Source organism: Rutilus rutilus, assembly GCF_951802725.1.
Source record: "Rutilus rutilus genome assembly, chromosome: 22".
NCBI classification, from domain to species: domain Eukaryota; kingdom Metazoa; phylum Chordata; class Actinopteri; order Cypriniformes; family Leuciscidae; genus Rutilus; species Rutilus rutilus.
This window is the reverse complement of record NC_140227.1, coordinates 17,659,338-17,675,684: the sequence shown is the minus strand read 5'-3', so window position 1 is coordinate 17,675,684 and position 16,347 is coordinate 17,659,338. Positions and strand designations below refer to the sequence as shown.

At 35.7% G+C, this 16,347-nt stretch overlaps 1 protein-coding gene across 1 annotated transcript in view; it reads right to left on the bottom strand.

Annotated features, from left to right (window-relative positions):
* Window positions 1-13,453, bottom strand: part of prickle2b (prickle homolog 2b) — an 86,454-nt gene extending 73,001 nt beyond the window's left edge. Inside the window, exons 1-2 of the mRNA XM_084396121.1 lie at window positions 13,361-13,453; window positions 11,734-11,819 (exon numbers count right to left, since the gene is read on the bottom strand). Coding sequence (XP_084252247.1) covers window positions 11,734-11,819; window positions 13,361-13,414 — 140 coding nt within the window. The 5' untranslated portion in view covers window positions 13,415-13,453. The remainder of the gene's footprint in view (window positions 1-11,733; window positions 11,820-13,360) is intronic.
* Between the last annotated feature and the right edge of the window lie 2,894 nt (window positions 13,454-16,347).

Here is a 16,347-nt window from a genome sequence, read left to right as displayed (position 1 = left end):
CACAGCACTCAATAGCAATTACTGGAATAAAGTGGTATGTGTGCTATAATGGATAAATTTGGTGTACTATTGAAGAAATATTGCAGAATGTTGATTCTTTATTTATATTCAAGGGGTGTTTTTATTTCTAAACATATAAATGGTGAAGACTGGGTTGTTTTTTCAAGGTCTATGAGTTGGTCTCTTACGCTTTCCAAGACTGCATTTATTTGATCAACATACAATAAAAACAGTAATACTGTGAAACATTATTTACAATTTTATATTTTTATATATTTTAAAATGTAATTTATTCCTGTGATGGCAAAACTGAATTTTCAGCAGTCATTAATCCAGTCTTTAGTGGCACACGTTCCTTCAGAAATCATTTTAATATGCTGACTGATGCTCAAGAAATATTTCTTATTATTATCACAATTGAAAACAGTTCTGCTGCTTACTTCTTTTTTTTGGTGGAAACCATGATACATATTTTTCAAGATTCTTTGATGAACATTGTAAAATAAAAAATATATACTTATTTTAATACTTTTTAGAAGTTCACTAGAAAGTTCATATGGAAGTTTGGGGTCTGTAAGATTTTTTTTAACGAACTGAATACCTTTATTTAGCAAGGGTGCATTAAATCTATAAAAGTATTGAGAGAAAGTATTGCCTTTTCATTGTTACAAAAACTTTCTATTTCAAATAACTTTGTTATATATTATTTCAAGTTAGAGATTAACCTCGGTTTCTAATACCTGCTGTTACTTTCATTTGTGTATCCAGTGGGCCTCAGTCTGCATGCATGTGAGCCACCCCACCGTTTCCCTGACCACAATGGCAAATAAATGACCCTATCATTACACACAATCAAAGACAACCACATACACACGAAGTCATCCCAGCCCCCGGTAAAAGTACTGTTTGAATCTGAATGGTCAACTTGTTATTCATCTGCATGTCTATAGTATAGCCCATCTATTTACAGAGGCCCCAAATATCAATCTTTGGTTAAAATAACCTCAAACGGCAGCATAAGCAACAAAACCCCATCTCGTTTAGTTAATGAGTGGAATAAGCGTTAGCAGGCAACATAACTGCATCTGGTTAGCACTTCAAAGCACACAGGGAGTGGATACAGTGATTTCACTCCATTCGAGGTGAATGTGTTTTAGCAGCTCTGTAGAACCATGCTAATCTAGAAAGGCCCAGTTGTTATGCTCTCTTGCCCTCTTTGTACATGTCTGAGGAGCAGGGTTTGCCTCTATTTTCTCCTCCTCCTGAGTGCCTGAAAAGGAGACTTTACTTTAAAGGCCCATTCAATGTGCCAGACCGCCCTGATGGATTGGTTTGGCCGGGCCGCTTGTTAACACACTGAAGGCACTGTTATGCAGATTGGAGCAGGTTACTGGGAGGACAGAGTCCAGCGGCTCTACCTGCAGCTACAACTGCATGATTTTTAAAAATCCTTTTCATCAGTATTTTGTCTCAGTTTCTTTGCCTGTTAAGAACTGGTTAAGCACAACAGATAACTCTGGCTCAAAACATTTGTGAGAAAATGCAAAATTCTCTTCCCATTTTTTTTGTGGCTCTGTAGTGAGCAGAAGCTTCCCGTGAATTTCTCATTGCACCTTACACAAATGCCAACACTATAACGTGGAAGAAATTCATATTTTTAAATTCTTTAACTCCAATAATGGTGGACTCAGTATATTGTCTTTTTTATAGCACAAAAAATTTGCATTAGCATTCATGTATCATTAAGTGTGTGTCATGCTGTATGCTATAGAAGTCACCATGAAGGACTTACCAATTATCAGTATTGCCAACTCTCAAAAAATATTTTAAATGGAAAACAGGGTTGCTGATTTTAGCAAAAATGTCAGGAACACTGTCCATTTCTATACATTTGAGATTGAACCACTGGTGTAAGACATTGCTGGTGGGTGGCTTTGACTTTGGCTTATCACTTTATTGCATCTGTTGTAAAAAATAAATGAATTTTAAAGACTATGGCACACCAATTACACACATATTGAACCTTGGCAACACAAGTGAACTGTGACTGTACATACATTTTTAATGATCAACAGACTCACAGTTGAGCTTTTAGGTGCTTTGGAATTTAGACACTTAAACAAAACAAATCTGTTGAATGTACACCTATAAAATTAGCAAGAAAAAACAGGCTAAATGTGGACTGATCAACTTTATCCCAGTTAAAAGGGAATTAGGCTTTTATAACTTGATAGGAACGTTACTATGTGTTCTAAGAAACAATTTTGTTGGTATATTTCACCATTTACAAAAAAAGAAACCAAATAGATATTAAACAAAGAAAAATAAATGTGGTGTAATATAGGAAAAATCCTGTATTGCAACCCTAAAATGTTTTTGGCAACCCTAAAACATGCGTTTAATCATCATGAAAGAGCATCTACCCAACCTAGAGTTACATGCCAACCTGGATAAGTGGGTCATATAAGCTGGCTGATCAGATAGCAAATACTCAAACACTGATGCTAATAGGGGCAGTAATGAGACTCATTAACACAAAGAAAATCAATCAAGCCAACGGCTCTCATAAATTATTCAAATCATCGTGTTACACATGCCACCATCTTGGTTCCTTCCTTCTACATAGAATACAAGCTTATGGAGTACAGCCTAGGCGAGCAAAAACATAAAAAAAATTACCTTCAGAAGCAACATTTAGTTATTTAGTTATGCATTACAAGTCTCACATATTCAGACTTTTGACTACAGGACTAATGTCTGGTCCATAAAGCTTCTTATTTCAGCCAAAACCCAATTGCAAAATCGGTCCAGTGGTTAAACTAGTCTAACTTTAGTAGTTTTCTTGAGTGTAAGAGTTACTAATACAAAAAAGCTTGAGTAGACATTACTGTTATAAAACCCTCTAGGTTTTATACAATGGTGGAGAAGCTGGGAAAATAGACCCCAGCTCCAGCAGATATTCCAACCATCTCATTAATATTTAGATATTTATGAATATTTCAGGACATTTTAGGGATTGCAGATGTTAAAAGTGTTGGAATAGGAGTTGATGCATGGCCTTTTCATGTTCACCAATTCATCAGACCCCTGCTCTACCCTACTACTTTTAAGCAAGTCCCTATATGACAGATTAGTTCATTTGACGACCATCTCGGTGATGCCGCAGGACAGATATTTTCTAAGCAGGCATAAGTGCAGCTCCCATCTAATCGAATGCAGAAAGACACATCTTTTAATACCTACATCCACCATTTTACCATTTTACATGTTACAACAACTTATACCATTCATTTTCCAACACATGGTGCATCTCCCTCCCTCTTATGTGGATTATTAGCTCTGGTGTAGATAATTTTCCAACATGATTGTTACATAAAGAGGTTTTTCAAACTTTTTGATGACTAAGACACCCAAATATGATGACTGTCTCAAACAGAATAAAATAACAGTGATTAATGTCATGATTTCTGATCAGTACTTAGAAATACTAATAATCAGTATTTAGAAAAACTATTTAATTGCTGTAAAAAATTAAAGAAAAGAACCATCCTCTCACTTCCAAATGCTTTTTTCCCAGCAAATTACTTAACATGCAAATATTTGCAGTGTTTTGGAAAGTTACTTTTTAAAAGTAATACATTGCAACATAGCATTAGGCTACTCCTTAAAAAAAAGTAACTAATTGCGTTACTTAGTTACTTTTTATAGAAAGTAATGCATTAAGTTACTTTTGCATTACGTTTTCTCATCTGGGTAGGCCTTTCTTGTTTGTTTTAAAAAACGTCCTATTTTTGGCAAATGTAGAAATTCACACCAAAAAGTTAAATGAATAAGCCTTAGACTGAAGGAAATGGAAATCCACACCTGTACAGTAGAGGGCCCAGCTCAAACAAACCTTTAAGCTATTTGGCCATTCTGGGCCACAAAGAATAGGATGCAGTTCAAAGTTCAAAACTTTTACTTTAGCAGTAAAAACACAAATAAGGTTTATATAAAGTCACTTTTGCTTATTAGTCTGGTTGAATTGGATCACTGAAGGTCAGCAGCAAAGACATTGGGTAATAATTGTGACTAGACAGTGAGTGTATGATGTAAATGCATGCTTGAAATTTTGTAAGTATGGACACCTGCTAGCTCTGTCTACAGCCAGATCATGGTGACATTTTACTCAAACTAGGTTTCTCTCTCTCTTTCAAAGACACAACCAAACAGCAATCCTGATAGAAATCTGCATTCAAATATCATGGTCTTCATAAAAATCTTTAGGAGCTGCTGTTGTGTAAGAGACCCCATAGTGTGCCATAGGTCTCCCACTCACACACAAAGACGCATCTAAAGAAAAGAAAATGTCCGCTTTAAATTAGTCTGGAAGACCTTTCGTTTTATTGTAGGACTGTAAAAGACAGGCAATTAAGGGCACATTCCAGAGCTGACTGTTGCCCTGTAATAGTTTACAGCAATGGAGTGCAGGCAGATCAGTTCTTTTTACCCTCCATCCTAGCAACCCCTTTCCTTTATAGAAGCTTTCTTGCCTTCTATATAAAGCAAACAGAGAAGTGCAACATGCCATTACAGTTGATCTGATTTGGTTAGACAGAGTTTTTCTTCTCATTTAAACATGAACTTTAGAAGTTACATATTAAAAGTGCAACAAATTATTTCATATACCCACACTAACATTATGAAAATGCCTCAGTTGTTGGCGATAAAGGTAGAAGATAGTTCACCCCAAAAAATTATCTGTCATCATTTACTTAATGTTTTTATCCATCCAATGAAATAATTTTTTTTTTACATGATTTAACCCTCTGGGCTTCTTCGTATTATAGTCACACTTAGCTTCCTCCCGCCCGAAAACGGGCGAAGCCTTAAAATCTTACTTTACTTTTTCCCAGGATAACCAATCAAATATATTTTTGTTCTATAATGTTTTCTGATTATTATTTAGAATTTTTGGAATTTTTTATGATATTTTGCATTAATTATATAATTTTTATGAGCTAATTTTTCCATTAGAATTAATATATTATTTTTTATTTTTTTTATTTTTCAATAAATGCAACATTTCACATCAAAATAGAGTGCAGGCCTTAAAAAAAAAAATTCACCTGAGAAGAGCGCCATCTAGTGGCTTCAAAATGTATTAATTTGTGTCATGTCCTATAACCGCCTATAGGCGGCCTATAGCTTTTTTATTTATTTATTTGATTTATTCCCATTCGGAAAGAAAAAAAATTATTACTAAGCAACCACTGAATGGAACAACACCAATTATATATCATTTTAAAGCTTAGGATCTCAGCTTTTTAATGCATCTAATTACATTTATTAACTCCTAACGAGTGCTGAGTAATCCCTCTAAAACCGAGTGTACCGCCAGCAGGCGCCACCTAGCTGCGAAAATATTCTTTACCGTATTTTAAAAAAATCTTGCCTTGATTAACACAAAGTTGATGTCATTTGAAAGCTTAGAGTCTGAACTTTACAGTGAATGTATCCACTTTGAAAAACTCTTAAGTATTGCTGAGTTATTTGCTGATAAATAGAATTTCTTTTTTTTTCATAATCTATAAAATAATGTACTGCAATGTGTCAAAAACATCATACAGCTCATGAAACATTCTCAGATAATTGAAAATGGCACTTCATTTTTTACAGCATATTATTACAATTAAAATGAGCCCAAAATTAACATAATCTATTGCTTTTATGACAAGATATTCTTCATGAAGAAAAAATTGCCCATGAGGGGGTGTCAAAGACTGTACAAAAAGGCTATCTCTTTTCCAAATGCTGTAACTTTTGATTCCTTTGTCCAAAAATTATTTTTTTTTTATCCAGATGCAGCTAACATATAGGGGGACTTCACTAAAAAAGAATTTTCCTCCTACCTTATTTCCTTCCTGAGTTATTCCATGACAAATAAGAAAGATATGCAAAATCATAATAAAAATTATATATATATATTGTCTTTTATCCGCTGTTTCTTGGCAGGACAATGTCCAAATGTAATGTAATTTATATTTTCAAAAAATTTAAAAAGAGTTCTTTCAAACGATACCTACCTTTTGACTCTCCTTTCTATAGTTTTGGAGTTATTATGATTATATCATTTTTATATAGTTTGGGGCAAAATTTGCTGTTTCAGTCTTACCAGTTCATTTCTCTCTCTGTGTGTGTGTGTTTGTGTGTGTAGGTGTGTGTGTGTGGGGGGGAGGGTGTCTTATTTGCACTCTTGATGTTCTAGAGCAGGGGTGGGCAAACTTTTTGGCTCAAGGGCCACACTGGGTTTTAAAATTTGACAGAGGGCCGGCCCAGTAGCAGATTATGAAACACAATCTCATGAAAGTGCGTATCTATTCCACGAATTTAATTTCTCGTGCCATTTATACGCCAAAAATATATATTTTTTTGTGCATATATGCTGTGCACTGTAAACCCCTTGGTTAGGATTAGGGGTGCGGAGTGCAATTGTTGAAAAATATTTGAAATAATTTGAAAGATATTTTGAAAAATGTCGGTAACTAAACAGTTGATGGACCCCATTGACTTCCATAATAGGAAAAAAAAAAAAATACTATGGAAGTCAATGGGGTCCATCAACTGTTTGGTTACCGACATTTTTCAAAATATATTCTTTTGTGTTCAGCAGAAAAAAGAAATTCATACAGGTTTGAAACAACTTGAGGGTGAGTAAATGATGACCGAATTTAAATTTTTGGGCGAACTATCCCTTTAAGTGCGTATCATATGCACGCGAAAACTGCGTTTCATAAGAACTACAAATACAATTCGTGGTATTCGAACTTTCATGAGATCGGGCTGAGCAAACACATTTACGTTGTGGCAACGTCTGCGCGAAATTCAACAACTGAGAGGACATTCTGACAATACATTTTTTTATGCTAGATATCCCCCATTTAGCATGTTATTTAATTAGTCAGATGATTGATAATTATAGCCTATACTTTTTAAATATTGTTTATCCTTATTATTATTTAATGGGCCTAGCCGTAAATTAGAAACAAAACACCTAAGTGTACACTTAGAAGAGTAAAAATGACAGAAGGTTACGTTAATTCAACTTTATTAAAACTGCATGGCAATCAATTTGCACGGCAATCAATTTGCACTTCCAAAAGACATACATTTGTGGGAAAAAAAAACGAAATAAACGATTATACAAATTTATTTTAAGTATAATAAAATAAAACATAAAAAGCAAAGGCAGATCAGAACATTTAATGAACAAAACCGGGTTCTGTACATGGCAGACAGGGGAGCGTTAGTCGAAAGCCGGGCGATAAAGGAGGATACATCCACAAATCCAGAGTAGCAAAAATAAATAGCAGACAAATCAAAGGAAAAACTAAACATGTGTGCAAGCGGTTACCAAAAATGTTTTTCTCTGTGAGTTTTCAAAAAAAGAAAAAAACATTAATGTGCACCAAATCTATGCGCTTAAAGTGTAAGTTGCAGGTTAACCACCACAGCCAATAAATGTGTAAATTAAAGTGCTCTATATGTATATATTTAATTATTTCGGTCTTAAAATGCGTTAAAATAACATTTTTTGGGGTTTCTTCAAAGGTAGCGTGTTTTTTCAGTTACTGGGTGATGACGTCATAAGAGGAACTCGCAACCCATACTCTGCTAGATTCTTACTATATTTTGGCTATTTGGAGAACGACTGAGGATGTGGGAAACCATCAAATTCTTTATGGACCACAGCCATACAATTTTTAACCGGTCAGGCGTGAGAGAGGGGAGCCATGGCACTCAAAGAGTTATTAATGCTTGGTGTGAGGAGAATTAATTAGTGGGTTGGCTTGGTGTCCAGGTGAGTAACGTTAGCTACGTTAGAGCTATCTACTTTTCAAAATATTGCCGTCATGTAGAATAGCAAGGAGGGACAACGACTGAAGACATTATTTACTTACAGTACATGGTGTCAGTCAAAATCAGAGCTGTAGAGATGCACACACTGCACAGGCATCAATCGCGAGTCTCATCGACGCCTCAAATGTCATGTAAGTTAACTTTATTAATACCCTTCCTCAATCCACGCGTTATCAATTTCTCACGATTTAATTAGCGATGTTTATTGTCAGAAAAGAAAAAGAGAGATCGATGTCCCCATCATTGTGTTTGTGTGGGCGAATCAGCAGTGGAGAGTATGTGCTGCCGTGAGGTGAACGCGAACAGCTCGACCTGTGACCGGCTGATCTGACGTGCTTGAACCCGTTTGTTTTGCGATTAGCTTACTCTCATTTCAGGCTGGATCACGTTCCCCTTTAAGTCAGCACACACGAGCATGTTTACAATGGAGTTATTTTATTCATAATTTTTTTTATCAAATAAAACATACAACCAACTTTTCTGAAGTTATGTAAGGCGAATATAGCTGCTAGTGTACGGTAACTCTACTAGTGAGTTCCTCTTATGACGTCACGCCCCATCTAGTGGAAGGGAGCGGGAGCGGTTAAAACCACTGTTAAAAGTGCCAACTTTTCATATTATATCAGCATTTTGGTATAAAAAACAATGGTGGGCGGTTCTTATCTTTATGTTTAATAAACACATTGCATTACTTCGTGAAAAATTTTACCTGCAACTTACACTTTAAGTTGCTGTCTGTTTGGTTTCCATGGTGACGCGTCTAGCTTGTTACGTGACACACCGCAGCCACAACAGCGCTGAATGAATGATGATCTGCTTTTATGTCATTTTTCCTTTTTTACATTTGTTAGCTATGGCATGAAATATCGGATATTCCGATTGTCAAATATTTGCAACGCAATATATATATATATAAAACACAAAGTATTGCAAGAAAGAGGCAAAATGAATGCGATCTTTAGACAATTTTTTTAATACTCGACGGGCCGGATTAAACAGCCTAACGGGCCGTATGTGGCCCGCGGGCCGTAGTTTGCCCACCCCTGTTCTAGAGTGTCACCCCTTCATTGCTGTACACTTTTTTTCAGCACAGTGGCTGATCTGTAGCTTGTACCACCAAAAGTTTCTCTGAGTTTTCCTATTTTTTCGTATTTCCCATTCATTTCCTATGTCGCCCGTTTTCGGGCGGGAGGAAGCTAAGTGTGACTTTTTTTTTTACGACCCTTTAACATATCAGAATCATCTCCTTGATTTTTTTGTGTGTTCATATAGGTAATAAAACAAAAGTCACCAAGTTTCACCCCCATCCGATGAAGCAAAAAAATTAAACAATTCGAAACGTTCAAGTTTTCGCCCGTTTTCGGGCGAAGAAGCCCAGAGGGTTAAAAAGAGAAATCTTTCATGGAAGAACTCATGTCATGCAGGTTTGGAACAACATGAAGGGGTGTATACAGAATAATTTTTTTTATTTTTTATTTTTGGGAGAACTATCCTAATTGATTTTGATATGAGAAAACAATCGATATAACAAAAATAAAACAACGCAAATATTACAAATTGTGACATTAAAAAGTGTAAAAGTCACTAATTTTTATAAAGTTACACTGTCCAACAGCGAGACCCGCAGGTGAAGTTACAGCTGGAGGCTTGCCTCCCCTGAGCCCATTGACTTTTAACAGACTCCCTAAAGCGTGCGGTGAGTTTGATGCAAGCCAACCTTCCGGTGTCTCTCTTGAATCCAACATGGAAGTGACTTAAACTGCAATTCATCGACTGGCCGCAAGAGACAGACTCATAGACCATAATAATATAAAAAATATATGATTTTTTTTATGAATCATCCATTTAAATTATATTAAGCCTTAAAGTTCTGCATAATTAAGGGCGTGGCCACTTGAGTGACAGGTGAATTGTCACTGCTGTCACTACTCGCCGTTTGTCTGCTGTCTGTTAGCCATCACGTAACCTCAGGTAATCCCATTCTCTGCCCATTTTCGGTTATCTGGGAATGATGTGCGTTGACGGGTTACCAAAATGGCGACGGCCGGCTCCGCCCACTTTGGGCTTAAAAAATGCTCTTCAGAAGCTTACAGGTGACATCACGAACACTATGTCCATATTTTTTTATAGTCTATGGTTTGATGGGGGGTAATTGAGAATGAATGAGAAAGTTACGTGAGATGAGGCAATGCCACCATGGCGCTATAATTGGATACGATTGGTTATGATTGGATACAATTGGTTCATGTGATAAATCCCGCCTCTTGTTTTCATGCGCTTTCTCAAATCGGCCTGAATGAAGAAAACGATGGCGTTAATGGGAAGACTAATTAAAAAGTAAGTAAACAACTCAGCCACTTAGATATCACCGCTTTATGTCACGTCAAAATCAAACTTGAAATGGCCTGAAAACATGATGAGTGTGGGTTTTTTTTAGTGAGCAATCAGAATGGGGAAATTAAAGGTACATCTTCATGTCTGTGATCAGTGCGTACTGTACAAACTTTATGACTGCTGAAAATAAGTTGACTATTAAAAAGAAAAGCTGAACATTAGTTCACAAATAATATATATTGTTTAAAGGTGCATTGTGTAATATTTGGGAGGATCTGTTGACAGAAATGCAATATCATATACATAACTATGTTTTCAGTGGTGTATAAAGACCTTCCTTAATGAACCATTATGTTTTTACTTAGAATGAGCCATTTCTATCTACACACACCGCGGGTCCTCTTACATTGAAATGCACCGACATGTTTCCACTGTAGCCCTAAACGGACAAACGCGTTTCGTTACTATTTTGTTCTTCGTGCAAGGAAGCTAGCTAAATTCAGCAAATAAAACACTGACACCATGATGAACAAGTAACAATAATATTCGCAATAACACATAGTTTTACTGAATAATAAAGTAAACCTAATTTCTTAATTTATCGTTGTAAAGAAACATCATTGCTTAACTGGCTTCTTTCTGCTGTCTCAGACGACGACATCTATTCCTGTCGGACACTTTTGTTGGTTGCAATTCGCAACCTCACCACTAGATACCGCTAAAAAAAAATCACACACTGCACCTTTAAATAGTTACTGCCTTTAGTTAATATTTCGGAATAAATGTAAAATTGCATAAAAACTATAACTTGATTAAATTTATGCTTGGTTTTGATGAATAGAACATTAATTACATAGTGTAAAAGTACAATATAGAATTGAAGCTATTTGGTCTCTCTTTTTAAATAAATTAAATAAATAAATAAATTTACATTTGATATATATATATATATATATATATATATATATCTCAAATGTGAGGACTTTCCTCCTCTTTTAAAAACATCACCCCACACCACTGATTCTTACTATAACTTTTCCCCACCAAATTCTAACCAGTCACATCCTCTGGTTCAGTGTGATCCAGCAGAACAGTTCAACTCGCCCATACAAAAATGAAGCCTGAATGTCCTGGAAAGCATGAATAGCTAGTTTAGTGTACACTGTTATCTTTGTGCACACAGGTCCTGCAAATTGACTGCTGGCTCAGACACGCACTGTCAGCTCCATTCAAGTTCTACTGAACCCTCCTATGGTGACTCTATCTAAAGGCAAAGAACCTCAAAATTTCCACTGAACATTTCAAGAGCTTAGAAATGCTGATGCCATCCAATACAGACCAAAACAGCAAAAACAAAACTTTAAAAACTACTCATTGTTCACCAAAATCTGTGGTTTGGGCTCTCCTGCACCAAAAGTCAAGATAACATCTCATTCTCTACATAATGCCTGAAGTAAAATAAGAAAAAGTACGTTTAGGATGAGCAAGTTGGGGTTTCACCTCCATTTATGCAGAATGAAGCCAGGACACTGTTCTCCACATACGGTACAAGGTTGTCCACTTTCTAGGCCATCAAGCACAGTGGGCTGCAGAGGTTAAAAAGAGATACAAGAGTTTTTTTTTTATATAAACGCAAGTTATGTTGTATATCTGTGGACAATACATTGTTATATAAAAGCATAAATGCACATATATGGCATACAGAACATCAAAATGTAAAAGAATACATAAGCCATGTCTCTAACCAAGTTGTGTTCCAAATTTGAAGTTGATATCACAAAAATTAAAGTTCCCATGAGATTTTGTTTAGGCTTGTTTAGTACCCAAATTAGCCACTGGGTGTCACATTCTACTGAATTTTCTTGATGCATTGTCACTAATGAAAAAAATTCTGTCACAGTATCACTTCTATCACAAAATAATCAACAAACATGGAACTTTGAGTCAAAGACATTTTCAGTGTGTTCTGTCAAGATTAGAACAAGTTTTAATTATAAAATAGTGCAGTAAATTTTGTAATATGATAATATAAACATGACACCGACCACTATGGAGGAGGAGCTCGCTAAAATGAATTTAAAGGGTCATGAAACCCCAAAACATATTTTTTTAAGATGTGAACATGTACAGGCTGCACATCACTGACACTTTAAGTATCGTTTGCATGGTAAGGCATTGTTTTCACAGGATGCGTACTAAGAGGCTGTTTACACAACACAGTTTTCAACTAAAAACGGGAAACTTTTTATGCATTTTTGGCTGTTTAAACGACAACGGCGTTTTGGGGGCCTGAAAACGTTTGAAAACTTGCCTACTCGTTTGCACACTCAAAAGTATGTACTTTTTCTTCACAAAAGAGTACATACTTTTAAGGCTTAGTATAAGTAGGCGAATTGGGACGCGGCATGATTGATTCAAATAAATTTGTACATTTTAAAGTATATTAGATTAAAACAAAGAGAATACCCATTTTGCTTCATAAAATATTAAATGACTTATTGTTTACAACTTTCTATTGGGTCTTATTGAGTACAGGTTACAGTTGTGAGTACAGGATACAAGTTTCCCAGGTGAAAAAGACGTAGTGTTAAATGTATTAAAAATGCATTATAGAATATCTGTATACTAAAAACATACTTAAGTACATTTTTAATACATTTAACAGGACGTCTTTGACCAGGAAAAAAAAAAATTCACTAAATTTTTAAACCTATTCTTCAGAAAATGCAAGAAGCTTCTCTTATTGAGTTGTAAAAGGAAGTAACATACATGTGTTCATTCGATACAATTCATACAGAAATACGTCTGCTCAAATGTTGTAATATTATAGCACTGATGTCATATTTGAGGTGAACAATTAATTTGCGAATCTGACAATAAAATGCAATGTTTTGCTTAATGTTTTGAAATAGCAAACGCCTGTTATGTCTTCGGACTGGAATATCAAACCCGTCTGATGTAGCACTGAGTGTAAACTTCACACATCACAGAGCAGCTCCAACGTTTTATTACATCTAAGTTAGCCTTTTCGTTTCCGTCCTAATGAGCCCAATTCTTTAATGTCTTACTGCTGCACGTGGAGTAACTGCGTAAAAATGCAAGTCTTTAAAATGTAAACACCCCTTACCGCTTTCCTCACCGACCGGCTAGAGTTTCTCTTCTTAATGCTTCGACCAAACATGACAGTGTGAGGAAATGAATCTCAAAGCGTATTGCAACGGTTGAAATGCTCATCACCGCGCTCTCTCTCTCTCTCTCTCTCTCGCTCGCTATCTCTCTCTCTCTTTTTCTCTCTCGGCCCGTCCCATCAGTTTTTGTGCGAGCTTGTGAATGAAATTACTGCATACCGCCAGCGCTTTTTCTTTTTTTTTTAAAAAAACCCAGTAAATGTCAGGTAGGCTACATAACATTCCTGTGTAGCTAAATGGTTGAGACCTTTTCTCAAATTGCACTTACATAAACCACATATTTCGACGGTGTAATTCTTTCAAAAGTTTTCAGTCTCAGAGTAAAAACCAGGCCTTATGTAGCCTACAATAGCCTACCACGTCTTGATTAGGCTATTGATTTGTGATCATGTTACTGTATTGAATGTGAATTGTTTAGTTTGACATATACACACACAAGTTTTTCAGTAGCCTACATTGTGAGAGTTTGTTTCCAAATTTGTTGATGGTTTAAATTAGCCTACCATTTGTTTATCATTTTGAAAAAAGAAAAAAGATTCAAATGTAATTGGGGTAGAGATGGGAGATGATATAACTATTTTGAATATGTTTAATTACCATAATACATATGCTTCAGTTTAAAATATTCATTTTAAGTCTAAGCATATACATTTATTGTGGTAAACAAGTTTGCTGAAATTGAAGAGCAAAGTAGGCTACTATGGACACCAGGGCTACTACACTAGAAGAAAATGTTCTATACAGGCTAGAACTTTGAAAGGGACAATTATGTACCACACATGGTTTAATTGAGGTTCAGTGGCACTTTGAGTCCAGCAGTTTCACTGTGACTCCTGCAGGTGTTAAGTGTAATTGTGTAAGAAGACTGTGAGTTGTCATGGTGACAGTAAACATTACTTGTGCTTCACCTGTAAAACTAGTCTTCCAAGGCCTCAAATATACAAAAGAGGCCACATAAAAGAGCGATTAGAGTAAAGGGATATTTTGCCCTAAAATTAAAATTTTGTCATCATTTACTCACCCTCATGTTGTTCTAAACCTGTATGAGTTTCTTTCTTCTGTTGAACACAAAAGAAGATATTCTGAGACAGTTGACGGTAGCTATTGACTTCCATGGTATTTTTTTTCCTACTAAAAATGTCTAAATTTCTTCAAAGGTGCACACCTTATAAAATAACTGGAGAGGTGAACTGATACAAATTCATTTACAATAATGCTTCAGCCATTCAGAGTATAAATACAGCATTACAGCAAACTGCTCTTTTATCTATTAAGTAACTTAGCATGGAATAGCAGGAAGGAAGAGTCAGTGTTTTTCCAGTTCCACTCAAATGTTAATGGCTTCAAACTGTTCATGAGTCTCCCTCAAATGTCTCCCAGGTCGTTTGAGTTGAATGTGAGACCAAATATTCACTGGGTGACCAAGGCCAAAACATGAGCCTGATGGACTGGATCTCAAGCCACTTCTTGGTTGTCTGCAATTTGGGCAGGAGCATTGTCTTATTGAAAAATAACATCTAAGCATTCCTCTTTAAATAACAACTTTTCAATTGTGGGAAGCAAGTCATTCTGCAATATTCTTACTCCAAAGCATTAAATGACTTAAATGAAGTAGCTCACCGATACCAGCAGCTAAAAAGACTCCCCACACAATGACAGCTCTTCCTCCATGCTTCAGATGCATGTATTATTATATTTCTCACATTTTCGAAGACAGCACTCTGGATCATCACCATGCAACTCATGTCTCATTGTGATTCATCACCACACAACTCTGCTGAACCAAACTTCTCATATTCTGCCAAAAACTTCATTCTGTCTTTGACTTTTTTTTTCTGAGAGTATAGTGCATTTGCTTTTCTTTTTTTCTCAGTTATACACTTTATTTTAAGGTGACATAGTTACATTGTACTTGCTCACTAACTACTAATGTACTTATGAGTTAAGCTTGGTTTAAGTTAGTTAATTGTAATTATGCATAATTTACTGTTATTAGTAACTACACGTAGTAGCGTGTAACTACGTCACATTAAAACAGTGTTACCAATTTTGCTAATTTCCTGACCAATAATTTGTGGTTAAGACATTTAAAAGCTTAGTGTTTAGCAATGTGGGGCTTGCCCTTTTTCTTTCCTTTTTTTTTTGTTTTTGTTTTTTTTGCCCAGGAGTGCAGTGTATGTGAGTGTATATGTATATGTATATATATATATATATATATATATATATATATATATATATACAGTACTGTGCAAAAGTCTTAGGCATGTTAATATCCCCCACCCTCCGTCCCCCCCCAAAAAATGGTTTTAAGTCAGTTATTTATATATTTTGCTGTAGTGTGTCAGTAGGAAATATCAGTTTACATTTCCAAACATTCTTTTTGCCATTAATTGTAATGTGTAATGTGTGTATGCACAAGGAATCTGACAACAGCCAGTATGATCTGATCTCACCATCATCGAGTCCGTCTGTGACGTCTGAGTTCCTGCAAAGCTACCTGAAAAACTATGCGCAAGTGTACCTGGACAAAAGCCGTTTTAAACGCAAAGGGTCGTTACACCATATATTGATTTGAATTAGTTAATAGAAGTTAAATCATAAATAAAATGAATTTGTGATTTTATTTTTGAAAGCATTCTCACTTTACAGCATTTTAACACAAGTGTCAGTACTTTTCACAGTACTGTAGCTTTGCAGGAAGGTTTTTTCAAGCATCTTGGAGACGTTCCCGCAGTTCTTCTGGATTTAGTCTGTCTCAGTTTTTTCTGTTTCTTCATGTAATCACAGACGGACTCGATGATGGTGAGATCAGATCATCCTGGCTGCTGTCAGACTCCTTGTGCATACACAAATCTCGCTGGATTATTACAATTAATGGCAAAAAGAATGTTTGGAAATGTAAACTGACATTTCCTACTGACACACT